Below are 19,915 nucleotides of genomic sequence, written 5' to 3'. Positions count from 1 at the left end.
CGCTGCAGCAATAACTGGGGCAATGCATGCAAGAGGCTGGAGAATAAAACCATGATGTATAAAAATTTTCTTAAGGAGACCCTCCAATTTTTTTATCCATAGGATCTAGGAAAGCACAACTGTCCTCGACGGGGATAGTTGTACGCTTCGCTAGGGTAGAGACTGCTCCCTCCACCTTAGGGACCGTCTGCCACGAGTCCCGTATGGCGGCATCTATGGTAAACATCTTTTTGAAAGCAGGAGGGGGAGAGAACGGCACACCTGGTCTATCCCATTCCTTAGTAATAATTTCCGAAAACCTCTTAGGGACTGGAAAAACATCAGTGTAAACAGGCACTGCAAAGTACTTGTCCATCTTACACAATTTCTCTGGAACTACAATGGGTTCACAGTAATCCAGAGTCGCTAAAACCTCCCTAAGCAATAAGCGGAGGTGTTCAAGCTTAAATTTAAACGCTGTCATTTCAGAATCAGACTGAAGCAGCGCCTTCCCTGAATCTGAAAAGTCACCCACAGATAGAAGCTCTCCTGCCTCAGCTTCTGAGTATTGTGAGGGTATATCGGACACAGGTATTAAAGCATCAGAAAGCTCTGTATTAGTTCTGGCCCCTTAGCGGTCTCGCTTTCCTTGTAACCCTGGCAGTTTGGACAATACCTCTGTAAGGGTATTAGTCATAAATGCCGCCATGTCCTGTAAGGTAAAAGAATTAGACGCGCTAGATATACTTGGCGTCACTTGAGCGGGAGTTATAGGTTCTGACACATGGGGAGAGCTAGATGGCATAATCTCCCTTTTTTCAGTCAGAGAATCCTCTGGAGATAAATCTTTAAGAGTCATAATATGGTCTTTATAGTTTATAGAAATTTCAGTACATTTGGTACACTTTCTAAGAGGGGGTTCCACCATGACTTCCAAACATATTGAACAAGGAGTTTCCTCTATGTCAGACATGTTTAACAGACTAGTAATGAGACAAGCAAGCTTGGAAAACACTTTAATAAAGGTGAAACAGTAATTAAACAAAAACGTTACTGTGCCTTTAAGAGAAAAAAACTAGCACTTAAACTGCAAAACAGTCTGTAAAAATTTCGAAGACTTTACTATATTTTTAGTGTGTGTAAGGGACTAAAGCAACATTGCACCCACTTGCAAATGGATGATTAACCCCTTAGCCCCCAAACCGGATTCAAAAACGTCAACCACTGGTAAAAAAAACAGTTGAGCAACTGCCACAGCTCTGCTGAGGCTCCTACCTGCCCTCAAATACAATTTGGTGAAGGAATAAACCCCTTATAATGGTCCTCAGATGCCAAAGGACTCCTCTAGGGAAGCTGGATGTCTCAGTCTGAATTAAAACTGTGCAGCAATAGCGCTAAAATAGGTCCCTCCCACCATGTACTGGATGTCAGAGGGGCCTTAAGAAAATACTCCTAGGAGTATCTGACTAGCCATGTGGAAAACTAGGCCCCAAATAACGATTTCTCCCTCAGAGAAAAAAATGTTCTATTTATGAAAACATGTAAACGTTTAATATTAACATGAGTATTACCCTGTTTTGTAAGCATGATCCCAGTCGCTGTTAAATCACTGCATCAGGCTTACCTCAAATACACAAGGCTCTGTCAGCATTTTCTAGAACTTATTTCATCTCTCTAGAAATAAAAATACGGAACATACCTCAAAGCAGGTAATCTGCAGACCGTTCCCCAACTGAAGCTTTCTTCCATACTCTTCAGTTATGTGTGAGAACAGCAATGGACCTTAGTTACAAACCGCTATGATCATCAACCTCCAGGCAGAATTCTTCATCTAATTTCTGCCTGAGAGTAAAAACAGTACAACGCCGGTACCGTTTAAAAATAACAAACTTTTGATTGAAGATAACACTACACTAAGTCACCACTTATCTCTTGATACTTCCTTTCTTGTCGAGAGTTGCAAGAGAATGACTGGGGGTGGCAGTTAGGGTAGGAGCTATATAGACAGCTCTGCTGTGGGTGTCCTCTTGCAACTTCCTGTTGGGAAGGAGAATATCCCACAAGTAATGGATGAACCCGTGGACTGGATACACCTTACAAGAGAAATCTTAAATCTAGCGGCATGCCGAATGCAGTGAAGACATTTTTTAAAAGTGCTGACACTAAGAAAAAGCCAGACACTCCTCAAATAAATAGTGAGGAAGAATATCTATCAGACAACCCAGATACCACTCAAGCTCCAGTGACCTTGCCAAGCTTAATACCAGACTCTGAAGATGGCCCTGTTACCCTGAAAGCCATGGAAGCCTTTATAAATCAATTCAAATCTTGCATCAAGAATGAATGCGCAGACCTGAAAAAAAAGATATAAACGAACTTGGCTCGTGAGTTGAAACACTGGAGGTTGACCGTGAAGAATTGGTTAAAGAGATGACTGATATGTCTGTCACTTAATTGAAACTCAACAGGCTCAGATCACAGATCTGGAGAACAAGCTGGACGACATCGAAAATAGAGCGAGGAGGACTAATCTCCGCATCCACGGAGTGCCTGAATCGGTGAAGGGAGAGGACATTCATGAACACCTACAAAACCTGTTCCAATCAATAGCCATTGCTAACCAACGAGTAATAGAAGTAATACCACTTTAACAAGCAAATCGCTCTCTGTGACCAAAGCCAAGCGATAACCATCCTCCTAGAGACATTGTTGTATGCTTTCAAAGCTACAGGGACAGAGAGAAGATATCTCAGCTTGTAAGCGCACAACCCACATTCTCCTTGAGTGCTAGAATTCAAATCTTTCAAGATCTCTCAGTAAGAACGCTTCAAATGAGAAAAAAAGACTATGCCCTCCTCACTACTCATCTACGTTCCCTAAAAATACCTTACAGATGGGGATTCCCCGTCACTTTGCAAATCGTCAAAAACGGGAAATGTTATGAATGCACTACTCCTCAGAACGCAATAGACTTCTGCAAACAGCTGGACATTCCCCCCCCAGAATCTCCGCCCACCTCTTCCACAAAGGATGCACCCATGCCACAGCGGAGGTTGTGGTCTGAAATCGCCAGCAAGCAGAATAAGAAGAAACAATGTCTTGACTCGCCTAACCCTCTGGACACTTCTTGAAATAAGGTGGTAGGGTTTGTGTCCTTCGGAGTCAGTAAGTATGTGACTTAAAGTAATATAGCCTGGATACTGTAATATTATCGTCATCTCTACTGACTATTCAATCTGTAAACTACCCTTCACCCAGGGTACGGACTTTAGAGTAAACAGTTATTCCTTTTCAACCTCACCTAATGTTATAGGAGAAACACTGTATGCTTTAGCCTATCATCAATGTGTGTTATTACTTGTTTTTGTTACTTGTATCTGACATTAATGTGACATATTATATGATCAAACTTGGTGTCACAGAATAGACACTATATATTCTAGTTTAATACTGTTTAGAGTTAATGCGTTATATACAATGTGAATTATGCTGCACAGTACATGGACATTATAATGAGCATATATCTCTACTAGTTATTACCTTTTTAACTGCATGTTCGTGTTGGCTCCGTTGAGCCGTATTTACCACTTATTTCACCTTTTTCCTTTTCCTTTCTTACTGCTTCTACCTGTCAGATTCCGTTCTCTCAGGTACTTCTTTTTCCCCCTTTTCCTCTAGTTCCCCTCCCTAACCCCACAAATTCTAGTTTGTTTAATTGTGCTTTGACTTTGACCAGAAAACACCTCAGTTTCATTAATCGCGTATCTAACTAACCCAGCTTACTCACTTCTGATACGCACACCCCTACCCAAACGGTCATGCTTGCAAATTCTTCAGTTAGCCACTTTAAATTGGCTACACAAAATGTTAAAGGCTTCCTATCCCCACAAAAACGTTCAATGGCGTTTCCCGACATTTACAAAAAAACAAATAGATATTATCATGACCCAAGAAACACACTTTAGAAAACACAGTGAACCGGCCTTATCACATTACTACTACGATCAACATTTTCTGAACTCTGGCCCCACAAAATACAATGGGGTGTCCATCTCATTTAGGAAAGGAACATCATTCAAACTATTGCACAAATACCAAGACAAAGAGGGCAGAATTCTGATCCTAGTGGGACTCTATTATGGAAGACCAATAACCTTAGCCAATATTTATGCTCCAAACCGCCCTTCCCCCTTCTTTCTTTCACAAAGTCACTAACCAACTCATAGATCTCTCCAAAGGCCCCATATTCTTGGAGGCGACTTTAATTTTCCTATAAATCCAAATCTAGACACATCCAAATCCTATATTCGGAAAGCCCAAATAAAGGCTAACTGGCAAGCAATTCATTCAATACCATTCTTTGACACATGGAGAATAACGCACCCGCATACAAAAGACTTTACATTCTTCTCCAATACACAATGGTCTTATATACTTTGTGACCAAAACACATTGACTACTTTAATAGACTACCGACTATACCACACTGCATGGTCCGATCATAGCATGGTTTGTTCCACCTTTGCGTGGTCTTCAAAACCACAGTACCACAGCTTTGGAGATTAAATGATCAAATCTTCTCGGACCCATTAATAACCACGTATATAGCCGAAAGCTACCTCGACAACTAACAATTGGGAAGCTTATAAATGCTTTATAAGGAGGGTGATAGTGAGTCACACACACACACAAACAATGCAAACAAAAAGCATCACTCTTCTTATCACTTACCTCTGACTATAACGACAGTGAAAAAGCGTTAAAACATAAAACCCTCAATCCCAACAACTCTTATTAAAAACACAAAAAGCTAGGGACGCCCTTAACCAATATCTGGTTAAAAATGCACACCTACGGGCTCTCACAACAAAATCAAAATTCTTTATTGAAAGCAATAAGGCAGGGCACCTTCTGGCCAGATCTCTTAAAAAAAAAAAAAAAAAGATATAAAACTTTTATTGCCAAAATTGTTGAATCCACAGGGTCCTCCCATACTAATAACATAGATAGTGTTAGTCAGTTTGCAAAATATTACTCTTCCCTTTACAACCTCCCAACACCAAATTCAAAGGATAAACTTATATCAATTAATAAATATCTTTCACAAGTCCAACTTCCCTCCCTATCTTCAGAAAACAGTGAGTTTCTAGATTCCAAGTTTTCCCTCCAAGAGATCCTTGTAACCATTAAAAATCTTCCCCAAGGCAAGGCCCCAGATGAGTTCACCCCTAAATGTTAAAACTTGTTTAAATCTCATATAAGCCCTCATCTTCTTGACATGTATAACTCACTCGGTCATGGGGGTCATTAACTGCAGTCTCTTTTAGAAACCACAATTTCCGTTATCCCTAAACCAGGGAAACCTGTTGAACAGGTCTCCAATTACCCCCCTATTTCCCTGCTCAACGTTGACATCAAACTGAACGCTAAATTATTGGCAACAAGAATGAATAAAAACATAATTTATGTAAGAACTTACCTGATAAATTCATTTCTTTCATATTGGCAAGAGTCCATGAGCTAGTGACGTATGGGATATACAATCCTACCAGGAGGGGCAAAATTTCCCAAACCTCAAAATGCCTATAAATACACCCCTCACCACACCCACAATCCAGTTTAACGAATAGCCAAGAAGTGGGGTGATAAAGGAGTAAAAAGCATCAACAAAGGAATTTGGAAATAATTGTGCTTTATACAAAAAATTCATAACCACCATAAAAAAGGGTGGGCCTCATGGACTATTGCCAATATGGAAGAAATTAATTTATCAGGTAAGTTCAGTTGAGTTCTTACATAAATTATGTTTTCTTTCTTTTTGTAATTGGCAAGAGTCTATGAGCTAGTGACGTATGGGATAGCAATACCCAAAAATGTGGAACTCCATGCAAGAGTAACTAGAGAGGGAGGGATAAAAATAAAAACCACAACCCAAAAATAAGTTAATTCTCATGAAATGAAAAAAACTTAAAACATAAGCAGAAGAATCAAACTGAAACAGCTGCCTGAAGAACTTTTCTACCAAAAACTGCTTCAGAAGAAGCAAATACATCAAAACGGTAGAATTTAGTAAATGTATACAAAGAAGACCAAGTTGGTGCTTTGCAAATCTGATCAACTGAAGCTTCATTCTTAAAAGCCCACGAAGTGGAGACTGATCTAGTAGAATGAGCTGTGAGGCGGGGCTTGACCCGACTCCAAATAAGCTTGATGAATCAAAAGCTTTAACCACGATGCCAAGGAAACGGCAGAAGCCTTCTGACTTTTCCTAGAACCAGAAAAGATAAATAGACTAGAAGTCTTCCTGAAATCTTTAGTAGCTTCAACATAATATTTCAAACCTCTTACCACATCCAAAGAATGTATGGATTTCTCCAAAGAATTCTTAGGATTAGGACACAAGGAAGGGACAACAATTTCTCTATTAAATGTTGTTAGAATTCACAAACTTAGGTAAGAATTTAAATGAAGTCTGCAAAACTGCCTTATCCTGATGAAAAATCAGAAAAGAAGATTCACAAGCAAGAGCAGATAATTCAGAAACTCTTCTAGCAGAAGAGATAGCCAAAAGGAACAACACTTTCCAAGAAAGTAGTTTAATGTCCAAAGAATGCATAGGCTCAAATGGAGGAGCCTGTAAAGCCTTCAAAACCAAATTAAGACTCCAAGGAGGAGAGATTGATTTAATGAAAGGCTTGATACGAACCAAAGCCTGTATAAAACAGTGAATATCAGGAAGCTTAGCAATCTTTCTGTGAAATAAGAAAGAGCTTTGTCCCTTCAAGGAACTTGCAGACAAACCCTTATCCAGACCATCCTGAAGAAACTGTAAAATTCTAGGAATTCTGAAAGAAAGCCTTAAGAATGCCAAGAGAATTTATGAGAAAAACCACCAAGAAATATAAGTCTTCCAAACTCGATAATAAATCTTTCTAGAAACAGATTTACGAGCCTGTAACATAGTATTAATCACTGAGTCAGAGAAACAATTTCCATACCTTCAAATTTAAAGGGACACTGAACCCAAATTTTTTCTTTTGTGATTCAGATAGAGCATGCAATTTTAAACAACTTTCTAATTTACTCCTATTATCATTTTTTCTTCGTTCTCTTGCTTTCTTTATTTGAAAAAGAAGGCATCTAGGCTATTTTTTTTGGTTCAGAACCATGGAAAGCACTTGTTTATTGGTAGGTGAATTTATCCACCAATCAGCAAGAACAACACAGTGTGTTCACCAAAAATGGGCTGGCATCTAAACTTACATTCTTGCATTTCAAATAAAGATACCAAGAGAATGAAAAGAATTTGATAATAGGTGTAAATTAGAAAGTTGCTTAAAATTGCATGCTCTATCTGAATCAAGACAGAAAAAAATTGGACTCTGTGTCCCTTTAATGATTTGAGATCCTGATGGAAAAACGACCCTTGAGACAGAAGGTCCGGCCTTAATGAAAGAGACCAAGGTTGGCAACTGGACATCTGAACAAGATCCGCATACCAAAACCTGTGAGGCCATGCTGGAGCTACCAGCAATACAAACAATTGTTCCATGATGATTTTGGAGATCACTCTTGGAAGAACTAGAGGCGGGAAAATATAAGCAGGTTGGTAACATCAAGGAAGTGTTAAAGAATCTACTGCGCCCACCTGAGGATCCCTGGAACTGGACAGGTACCTGGAAAGTTTCTTGTTTAGATGAGAAGCCATTAGATCTATTTCTGGAAGACCCCACATCTGAACAATCTGAGAAAACACATCTGGATGGAGGGGCCACTCCCCCGGATGTAAAGTCTGACGGCTGAGATAATCCGCTTCCCAATTGTCTACATCTTGGATATGTACCATAGAAATTAGACAAGAGCTGGATTCCGCCCAGGAAAGTATTCGAGATACTTCTTTCATAGCTAGGGGACATTGAGTCCCACCCTGATGATTGACATATGCCACAGCTGTGATATTGTCTGTCTGAAAGCAAATGAACGGTTCTCTCTTCAACAGAGGCCAAACCTGAAGAGCCCTGAAAATTGCATGGAGTTCCAAAATATTGATTGGTAATCTTGCCTCTTGAGATTTCCAAACCCCTTGTGCTGTCAGAGATCCCCAAACAGCTCCCCAACCTGAAAGCCTCGCAAATGTTGTGATCACAGTGCAGGTTGGATGAACAAAAGAGGCCCCTAAAACTATACGATGGTGATCTAACCACCAAGTCAGAGATAGTCGAACATTGGGATTTAAGGATATTAATCGTCATATCCTTGTATAATCCCTGCACCACTGATTCAGCATACAAGCTGAAACCAATTTTAATCGTCTCGTCTGTTAGAGACAGAGTCATGGACACTGAATCTATCTGGAAACCTAAAAAGGTGACCTTTGTCTGAGGAATCAAGGAACTTTTTTGGTAAATTGATCCTCCAACCATGTCTTTGAAGAAACAACACTAGTTGATTCGTGTGAGAATCTGCAGAATGTAAAGACTGAGCTAGTACCAAGATATCGTCCAAATAAGGAAACCCTGCAATACCATGTTCTCCGATTACAGAGAGTAGGGCACCGAGAACCTTTGAAAAGATTCTTGGAGCTGTTGCTAGGCCAAAAGGAAGAGCGACAAATTGGTAATGCTCGTCTAGAAAAGAGAATCTCAGGAACTGATAGTGATCTGGATGAATCGGAATATGAAGATATGCATCCTGTAAGTCTATTGTGGACATATAATACCCTTGCTGAACAAAAAAGGCAGAATAGTGCTTATAGTCACCATTTTGAAAGTTAGTACTCTTACATATCGATTCAAAATTTTTAGATCCAGAACTGGTCTGAATGAATTTTCTATCTTTGGGACAATGAATAGATTTGAATAAAACCCCAGACCCTGTTCCTGAAACAGAACTGGTATGATTACCCCTGATAACTCCAGGTCTGAAACACACTTCCGGAAAGCCTGAGCCTTTACTGGGTTTGCTGGAATTCGTGAGAGAAAAAAAAAAATCTTCACAGGCGGTCTTACTCTGAATCCTATTCTGTACCCCTGAGAGACAATACTCTGAATCCATTGATTTTGAACCAAATTGGTCCAAACATCTATGAAAAAAATCTTAATCTGCCCCCTACCAGTTGAGCTGGAATGAGGGCCGCACCTTCATGCGGACTTGGGGGCTGGCTTTGATCTCTTAAATGGCTTGGATTTATTCCAATTTTAGGAAGGCTTCCAACTAGAAACAGATTCCTTGGAGGAAGGATTAGGTTTCTGTTAGTTATTTTGTAGAAAGGAACGAAAACGGTTAGAAGCTTTAGATTTACCCTTAGGTCTTTTATCCTGAGGCAAAAAAACTCCCTTCCCCCCCAGTGACAGTTGAAATTATTGAATCCAACTGAGAACCAAATAACTTATTACCTTGAAAAGAAAGAGATAGCAACCTGGACATAGAAGTCATGTAAGCATTCCAAGATTTAAGCCACAAAGCTCTTCTAGCTAAAATAGCTAAAGACATAGATTTAACATCAATTTTGATTATATCAAAAATGGCATCACAAATAAAACGATTAGCATGTTGAAGCAAGTTAACAATGCTAGACAATTCAGGATCCAATACTTGTTGCGCTAAAGTCTCCAACCAAAAAGTTCAAGCAGCTGCAACATCAGCCAAATAAATTGCAGGCCTGAGAAGATGACCTGAATATAAATAGGCTTTCTTTAGATAAGATTTCAGCTTCCTATGTAAAGGAACTTTATAAGAAGTGCTATCTTCCGTAGGAATAGTAGTACGTTTAGCAAGAGTAGAGATAGCCCCATCAACTTTGGGGATCTTTTCCCAAAACTATAAAGTAACTGCTGGCAAATGATATAATTTTTATTAAACATCGAAGAAGGAATAAAAGAAGTACCAGGCCTATTCCATTCCTTAGAAATCTTAGCACAAACTTACTTCACCACCTCCATGGGAGGCAAAGTTTGTAAAACTGAATTGTGGGTGTGGTGAGGGGTGTATTTATAGGCATTTTGTGGCTTGGGAAACTTTGCCCCTCCTGGTAGGATTGTATATCCCATACGTCACTAGCGCATGGACTATTGCCAATTACATGAAAGAAATACTACCCACTCTCATTCATACGGATCAGGTAGACTTTATCGTGGGTAGTGAGGCCAAAGACAACACCATTCGCGTGCTACAAACCTCGCTTTCCGCTAATATTATTTCTAAAACTCCCTGTCACGAATACCTCAGGATTTAGCTGCTAAGGGGTTAATTCTGTTTAATTTGTGAACTAAAAACAGTTTGTTTTTTTAAGAAGAACTGTGTGCTGTGTTAAGTAAGCACATGATTTCTATTTGATGTGCCAGAACCCCTCATAAATAGTTTCTAAGACCCATTCCACCAAATGTTATTGTGTATGCATTGAGTCATAAAGCCAGTCAAACTGTCAGCAGAGGGCATGATACAAAACAGGGCCTCAGTCCCATATCCTGATGAGGACATTAAATGAAGGGAAAAATGGCAACTATGTCATATTTGATATCAAATTGATTCTCCCAATGAAACTAAGAGAGTGCCTGTCTGTATATATGAAAATAGATTTACCTAGCAGAAATTATAATGGGTTCTATAATTTCAGGCAAAGACTTAGTTTATTGAAGGTCATAAAAATAGGGGGGGTTTAGCCCCTGCCCAGGGGGGTGTGGTCAGACAACTTGATCTCTGGAAAATATGTATAAGAATCTTGTGTTTCAACAATAAGATTGTTCATTCTACATGGGAGGCTGCTACAGCATGAGTGACCATCTTCTCTTGCCCATCTCCCTGGGGCAGACATAAGCTAGGAAAGTATTAGGTCTGTTATTTTCTTCATTTTATTTTAACCTGTTTGCGGTGTGTAATTTTATTTGTAACAACTTTTTATTAATAATGCATTGTGCATAATGTTTTTTGGCATAATAAATAATTCCTTTATCAAGCTTTGGCCTTTGTCTAAAAATTGAACCACGTTACTAAAAGGGCTGGAGTATTAGAACTGTAAATTTTAGGTTATTTTCTGCTAAATTGTATTCTGAGAGTTCATGTGTAAGTCTGGGTTTGTTCTTAGGATTTTCCCTTTAATAAATCATAAGTGGTGGCAGAATAGTTAAGTTTAGTGTGGGTGGTATTAAAGGGGAGTTTTGGGCGTTTCTTTTAAGTCCAGTACAGACTAGAGAGTGTTGTTAACCCTTGCACCCACTGAACTAAATCACAAGCTTGCCTGGTGTGGCTAGATTGTGACAGTAAAAGGGGTCTGATAACCCTTTCTGTACCAAACAAGTGACTGGCGCAGGGTTTGTTAACCTTGGTTCGTCACACTCCCCTAATAGTGCTGTCTACGGACGCGAAGAAGGCTTTCGACAGGGTGGACTGGGACTTTCTCTGGGCCACGCTGTCGAAATTTGGATCTTCTGACTTGTTGTCTCCCGAGTAAAGGCACTATATAATAACCCAAGTGCTAGTATTAATGTTTACACTCAATCTCATAGATTCCCCATACGTAATGGAACGCGTCAGGGCTGCCCCCTTTCCCCCTTATTGTTCACAATGGTGGTATGTATGTGTAAGTATTGGGTACTTGTAAAGCGTGGCTAATCAACCGTAAGGGTCTCAAGGAGCTGCTCATTTTATCAACCACGGAAGGATGAAAGGCTGAGTTGACCTCGCCGGGGATCGAACCTGCAACCCATGGGTTGCTACAGAGCTCAGCAACAATGCCTTAGCTTGCTGAGCTATCTGTCCAGCTTAGTGGTAGAGGTATTATTAGCAACAATAAGATCTAACAACCAAATACAGGGTGTATCTTTTGGAGAGATTCAACAGAAGTGCCTGCTCTATGCAGATTTTTACGATTAGCTCCCCGTCCTCGTCATTACCTGCCCTCCTCGCAGAATTAGAAGACTATAAACAGGTTTCAAATTTGACTTTTCCATGTTGCTAGAAAAATTCAATACCCTTAAACATCACAGAAGAAGAATCTCGCTTTATCACAACACACACTAGCTTCCAAATTGCAAACAAAATTCGACTACTGGAATTCACATATCTCCTAACCATTCTGATTTATTCTACCTCAATTATACCCCCCTTTCACAAAGAATTCCAAACCTCCCTAGATACATGGCATAAACAGGGTTATCTCTCCTGGATGGGGCGTATTAACGCTATAAAAATGAATCTACTTCCTAAATACTTCTATCTATTTCAGGTCCTCCCTATAGATATCCCCCTTCAGTACCTGATGAAAAAGCAAAAAATGTTTGAATTGTTTATATGGGCACAGAAAAGAGCTACAGTAACTAGACACACATTATACCTTAGTAGAGAGAGAATGGGGGTTTGGGGGTCCCAAATCTTATTGACTATTATAAATCAGTCCATATAGCTCGAATAACTGCATGGAAACATTCCCAACCCAACAAACCCTGGAGGACATAATCTCGGCGATCTATGATGGATCCCGTCCAAAGCTAAACCCACAGAGGTCAACACAAGCTATTTTGTTGCATCAACATTGCGAATCTGGGACAAAATTTTGACCTCAGATAAATCAATCTCAAGTTAGATATCTCCTCTCACCCCCCTTCTCAATAACCCTCTTCTACTACAACCACAGGTTATACAGACATCAACTAAAGAAGGACTACCCACAAATATTCCGGTACACATGGTTCTAAACAAGGGTCAAATGTGTCCCCAAAAGGAGATTTCCTTATTACTGGGTCCTCCATTTCACCTCTGGTTTCCCTACTTACAAATTAGACACGCTATTTACAATAGCTCTTTTTTAGACACGACCTCACTAGGCCCCTCACTGCTCTGGAGACCCTTTGCACAACACCCTCAATAACTAGGTCACATATTTCCATTATATATAAGATACTAAGAGGCTCATTCCCCACCAAAAAAACCTTCCTATATATCGAAGTGGGAAAAAGAACTTAACGCTGACAGAAGTTCAGTGGAACCACACGTTTAAAGAGACCAATGAATCTTCCATGTCATTAGTCATAGGGGAACAACTACAAATTGCTATCCAGATGGTATTTATCGCCACAACGTCTTCACAGCATATACTCAAACTCCTCCTCCCTGTGCTGGAGGCATTGTGGTGCTGTAGGCACCCTGTCCCACATCTGGTGGTCCTGCCCACTCCTACAAACCTTCTGGAACGAGGTCACTAACTATCAATAAGACTCTTGGAGTTTCAATTACACTTACACCTATCATAGTCTTACTTAACGATACACCCCCCATCCCCTGTATATACCGGAAAAAACTCTTCCAGTGCATGCTTAACTGTGCCAAACACTTAATCCACAGATTTTGGGAAAAATGCTAAATTCCTAATTTTGATATGTGGATACGAGAGGTAGACCACGTTTTAGCTTTGGAAAAAATTCACTACACCTTCTCGGGTAAACAAAACTTTATTGCAGATATGTTATACATATGGGAACAGAGGGCATCAGAATAAATGGTTGGTTGGGAAATGTCAGGTCTCAGTTATATACTAGAACTGTTAATTACAAATATAATTGTGATGATTTGAAATGTGTAAAATGTAATGACAGTCAAATATGGTTCTCAAGGTTTCTCGACCGTCATCGTACACTGGTAAAACACTTTCATTCCTCCTATTTGTCTACTTGGACTTTCCGAACAATTAATCATCCTAACAAATATTGCTATGTACTTTGCTGAATTTTGGTTCCTCTCTTAATTGGTCTTAGTTGGTTGAAAAACGATATGTATCATTGTGTTTTCTGTACACCTGTTAAAACTATAATAAAACGGTTAATTTAAAAAAAATTAAAAAAAAAGTTAAAAAAAGTGTATGAAACCAAAAAAATTCATTTTGTGAATCGGACAGAATATGCAGTTTCAAAAAAAGAATACTTCTAATATCAACTTTGCCTTTTTCCCCATGGTATTCTTTGTTGAAGATAAACCTAGGTAGGTGTCTGGAACAGCACATGACAGGAAATGGTGCTACCATCTAGTGCTCTTGCAAATGGATAACAATTTTGCAAAACTGCTACCTGGCTATTAATGATGTTGCTGTTGTTCAGAAAGAGTTCTGTGACCTAGGCAATTATTTAGAGCAGGGGTCGCCAACCTTTCGGACCTCAGGGACCACTAAACTCACAATTTTGAATCCCATGGACCACTAACATGAATTTTATACACACACACACACACTGTACATAACTAGTATAACCATAGCTAAGTTTACATTATGTATATATTTACACATTTTTAAGAATTATTTTTTGGAATTAGCTAACAATGACAGAACTTGGATAATACTTCCAAATGACAGATGAAGGTTGAGTGCCAACTTTTAAGCTGGCAACAGAGAGGCAGAAAGAATTATGTTTAAAAGGACCACAAGACTTCAAAATTACCTCCCCAGTTAGGAATTATTCAAAACTACTTATGATCATGGACAGACATTGGAGTCATAAATTAAGTTTATATTAGAAAGCTCTCAATATGGATGTGAGCTAACCACGACAGATGTTGCTGGCAATGACTATAATACTGGTGGGATATGGCTGATCTGCTGGATGGCAATTACTGGAATTCAGATGGATTAAAATTATTTGAATGAAAAATAATTATTAAATAAAAAAAAGAAGATGGAGGGGAGGAAGACAAACAGTGGTGTAAGTCCATCTGAAGGAGTTAGGAAAACTTCTACAAAGAGACAAGTAAAGGTAAGAAAATAAATGAAATAAGAGAATTTCTTTTTAAAGATTTTCTTTTTTTACATACTTTAATTCCACTATTTCAAGCCAAGACTATACCAACCTCTGCTGACTTTAGAATGTAAGCAATCTTCCCCTGAGCAGCTACTGAGCCAATCTAGATATGCTTTTCAGGAAAGCATATCAAGAGAATGAAGCAAATTAGATAATAGAAGTACACTGGAATGTCGTTTAAAATTGTATTATTTTGCATACAAAGAGAAACGCGCTACCAGGAACGAACAACAGCTCATCAGCTAGTTCATTCCAGCCCCGAAATACCAGGCAATTCTCCTCTAAATAAGGAACAGGACAAGCCAAGACGACCGTTTCGGCCTCCTATGGGCCTCGTCAGTGAGGTGCAGCCACATCCCTCTAAGCACACTGGGCAAGGTGCCCACGTTTGGTTTCCCCCATCACCCTTAGGGAGACCTCCCCAGGGTCAAATGTATTTGCATACAAAGAGAGAAGCGCTCTACCATGAACGAACAAAGGCTCATCAGCTAGTTCTAAGGCGATTTACCACCCAAGAAAATTGTATTCTATCTGAATCATGAATTAATTGTTTTGGGTTTAATGTCCCTTTAAAATCTATGTTTCCCTGCTTCTATAAAGTGCTCCAGAAATGTGCATGCTCCTGGGCTTTTTGCAACAAAAGATACAAAGAGAACAAACAAAATGTGATAATAGGAGTAAACTGCATGCTCTATCTGAACATTGATTTTTTTTTTTTTTTTTAAAGCATTCTTTCACTTGTGTGTGTTTACATTTTTCTCTTTTAGATAGAACAAACATTTTTGACTTTACTTTTAAAAATTGACATGGAACTCAAAGTTAAACTTACATGATTTAGGAAGAGCAAGCAATTCAAAAACTTACTTCATTCTCTTAAAAGAACATAACTAGGTAGTTTCGGGATACATATATCTGGAGCACTATATTACAGCAGTTTTGTAACAAAGTAAAAACAATTGTACCAAGTAGTGGTCCAAAACATAACATTATTACAAACAGTGATACAAAAATGCTGCAATCTCTCATGAAAGCTTAATTTTGAGATACATGTCCCTTTAATACAGTAATTCTCAAAGGACGTGATTTAGTGATTTTATTTTAAAGGGATACTAAACCCACATTTTTTATTTTATGATTCAAATAGAGCATGCAATTTTAAGCAACTTTGTAATTTACTCCTATTATCAATTTTTCTTTGTTCTCATGTTATCTTGATTTGAAAAAGCAGTAATAAAAGGTTAGGAGCCGGCCCATTTTTTAGTTCAGCACCTTGGTAGAGCTTGCTGATTGGTTTGCTACATTTAGCCACAAATCAGCAAGTGCTACCCAGGTGCTGAACAAAAAATGGTCCGGCTCTAAAGCTTACAGTACTGCTTTTTCAAATCAAGATAGCATGAGAACAAAGAAAAATTGATAATAGAAGTAAATTAGAAAGGTGCTTAAAATCTCATGCTCTGTCTGAATAATGAAAGAAAACAATTGGGTTTAGTATCCCTTTAAAGGACCAGTCAATACAGTAGATTTGCATAATCAACAAATGCATGATAAGAAGACAATGCAATAGCACTTAGTCTGAACTTCAAATGAGTAGCAGATTTTTGTTAAATAAATTGCAAAGTTATGTCTATTTCCACTCCCCCTGTACCATGTGACAGCCATCAGCCAATCACAAATGCATATACGTATATGCAGTGAATTCTTGCACATGCTCAGTAGGAGATGGTGACTCAAAAAGTGTAAATATAAAAAGACTGTGCACATTTTGTTAATTGAAGTAAATTGGAAAGTTGTTTTAAATTGCATGCTGTATCTGAATCTTGAAGTTTAATTTTGACTTGAGTGTTCCTTTAAGTCATGTACTGTTTTAATTATTGCTGAAAATTAAATTGCTGTACAGTTTAATAAAGATTATGTACTAACCTTGTATGGTGAGGATTCAATTCTTTCTCCAAACAGAACTTGTCCAAGATTTTCAGAAGGACGGATTTCTTTCTCATCTTTACAAAAGTCAAACCTTAAAAGAAAGCAAATGATGGATTTATATTTTTATTATAGGGTGGGGGGAGGGATACAAAGGGAAGTCTTGTTTCCTCTAATAACAGCTATTCACTGCATTCTGTGAATCACAAACGTAACCACCTTCAAATAAGGATCTAATCCCTTGCTTCATTACAGATCAGTAGTCCTCAGCTAAAAAATTGGAACACCATATGGAATCAGCCTTGTGCTTAGTGCATTACACAGAATAAGGGATGAAGGTGAAAAAAACAAACCAAAATTGCTTACCTTGTCTTTATTTTATATAACAGTCTATGGGGTGTCACACACATATAAAAAAGTCATATGCCTATATGCACTGTAATGTTAGGAGGATATAAAGGTCAAAATTTAAATGTGAATGAATGCATTTCAATTTTACAATAGATATAGATAGATATACAGATAAAGATAGATATAGATATACAGATAGATATAGATATACAGATAGAGACAGACAGACACAGACATTATTTATATATACATATATATATATATATATATATATATATATATATATATATATATATATATATATATATATATATATATATAATATAGAGATATATAGAGATATATATATATATATATAGATATATATATTATATAGATAGATAGATAGATATATATATAGATAGATATATATATATAGATATATATATTATATAGATAGATATATATATATATATATATATATATATATCTTTTTTCAGTGACATATACACATTACGCATGACAAGAGCGTAAGGATTCAAAAAACATTCAGCTGGCGGTGGTGTGTATGCGTTAGTGACGAGGACTCTGAGAAGGTGTGGTCTTTGTATGCTGGTGCACAGGGCATTCACAGCATATGCTTCTGAAAACCAGTACTTCAACTTTTACAAGAAACATTTTTGTATCAGAAGTATACTGCAAATATGCTTCTATTTCAAAAAGAAGAAAAAAAAAAAAGTTGTGAACCACTATGATGGAAAAGTAGATTTTCACTGAAGGTTTCTCACTTAAAGGGACATTGAACACTTTAAAATAGTAATATAAAAAAAGATAAATCATATTTATAAAAAAAACTATGCAATATACTTTCATTATTTATTCTGTCCCCTTTTCCTGTAATTCTACTCTGAAATTGTGAGCTTTTAAGTTCCTGATAAAAATGTAAGTGCAGAACACTGTTGTATTCCACACAGTCATTGGCTGCACAGTCTAGTGACCTATTTATAACTATCCATAAATTGACCACAGCAGAGAAGGTAACCTAAGTTACAACATGGCAGCTCCCATTCTTTTATAGATACAAAACCTTTACACTTGTTTAGTTAATATTTAAACCGCTAAGGAAACTTTATTATGACTTACCAGATAATTTCCTTTCTTTCGATACAGAGAGTGTCCACAGCTGCATTCATTACTTGTGGGAATATAGAACCTGGCCACCAGGAGGAGGCAAAGACACCCCAGCCAAAGGCTTAAATACCTCCCCCAATTCCCTCATCCCCCTGTCATTCTGCCGAGGGAACAAGGAACAGTAGGAGAGATATCAGGGTGAAAAAGGTGCCAGAAGAAAACAAACTTAAATTTAGGGCCGCCCATCAGAGAACACGGGCGGGAGCTGTGGACCCTCCCTGTATCCAAGGAAAGGAAATTATCTGGTAAGACATAATTTATGTGTTGCTTCTAAATACAGGGAGAGTCCACAGCAGCATTCATTACTTGTGGGAAAGTATACCCAAGCTACAGGGGACACTGAATGCTAACAGGAGGGCACAAACAAGATATAACCAGGTCCTCCTCACAACATACACAGGTGTCAAAATCTGTATAAGAGGAATCCTTTGGCACCTTAAAACCCCCAATGGCTGGGGCACTCACCACCTCCCATGACCCAGACAGGTCGAGAAATTAACTCTGCTCCGCAGTCACTCGGTCAGGAAACCGAAATGGAAAAAAGGACGTGACAACTGCCAGTCACATGGTGCCTCATGCAGGACCGTCCCTGCTAAGGAAAAGCATGCCAGCTTAATAAAACTGCACAGCTCTATAACCTGTATGTTCTGTATCAGCCTAAAAGCCTAAAATGTCTTCTTACACATACGCAGTCAAAAATCACATAAACAGGATTAAAAAGACCCCACTGTTCAATAATCCCCCTCAGAAGATATTAACCCTTGATTCCATAAAGATGTCCCACTGAGACCGTGTCTTCTATCGTTAACGTGTGTAAAAAATTAAACGATTTTACCGGAAACCCATCCGTGGAACAGCAACACGGTTCTTCAAGTTTGACAGATTGTAGCAGCGCCTCTGACATGGACTTGAGTGAAGAAAGCAAGCAGCGAAACTCGTCAACGCTGATTGCTTATAGGAGCTGTTAATCTGAGTCTGGATGGTTTCGCAGAAAGACTCTCCCTGCATCTCCAGACTAACTTTCATCAATGCTCTCACTGAGAGGCTGACAAGACTACTTAAAACTCCAGTTCCATCCCGAAGAGCAGGTACGCCTCATAAGGAACTACTCCGAAAAAAACTTCTGACACGTCTCTGTCAACCTCCTGTGACGAAAGGCAAAGAATAACTGGGGGAGGTATTTAAGCCATTGGCTGGGGCGTCTTTGCCTCCTCCTGGTGGCCAGGTTCTATATTCCCACAAGTAATGAATGCAGCTGTGGACTCTCCCTGTATTTAGAAGGAAAATATATCTACATGTTCTTTTCTATGAATGCATCATTCTACCTTGCATTTATTTAGTGTTTCATGTCCCTTTAAGTAGATGTGTATGCATGATATAAAAAAAAAGTAAATTTATGCTTACCTGATAAATTAATTTCTTCTATGGTACGACGAGTCCACGGATTCATTCTTTACTTGTGGGATATTATCCTCCTGCTAACAGGAAGTGGCAAAGAGCACCACAGCAGAGCTGTCTATATAGCTCCTCCCTTAGCTCCACCCCCCAGTCATTCGACCGAAGGTACAGGAAGAAAAAGGAGAAACTAAAAAGGTGCAGAGGTGACTTAAGTTTAAAATCAAAAAATATAATCCGTCTTAAAATGACAGGGTGGGCCGTGGACTCGTCTTACCATAGAAGAAATTAATTTATCAGGTAAGAATAAATTTACTTTT

General features: G+C 38.5%; 1 protein-coding gene across 1 annotated transcript in view; it reads right to left on the bottom strand.

Annotated features, from left to right (window-relative positions):
• The window catches only part of LOC128645912 (transmembrane 9 superfamily member 2), a 662,966-nt gene that overhangs the window by 553,146 nt on the left and 89,905 nt on the right, over positions 1-19,915 (bottom strand). The window contains exon 3 of the mRNA XM_053699233.1: positions 16,680-16,773. Within this exon, the coding sequence (XP_053555208.1) occupies positions 16,680-16,773 (94 nt within the window). The remainder of the gene's footprint in view (positions 1-16,679; positions 16,774-19,915) is intronic.

This window comes from Bombina bombina, chromosome 1 (genome assembly GCF_027579735.1).
Source record: "Bombina bombina isolate aBomBom1 chromosome 1, aBomBom1.pri, whole genome shotgun sequence".
Lineage (NCBI taxonomy): Eukaryota > Metazoa > Chordata > Amphibia > Anura > Bombinatoridae > Bombina > Bombina bombina.
The sequence above is the reverse complement of the archived record's forward strand: the minus strand, read 5'-3'. Positions and strand labels throughout refer to the sequence as shown.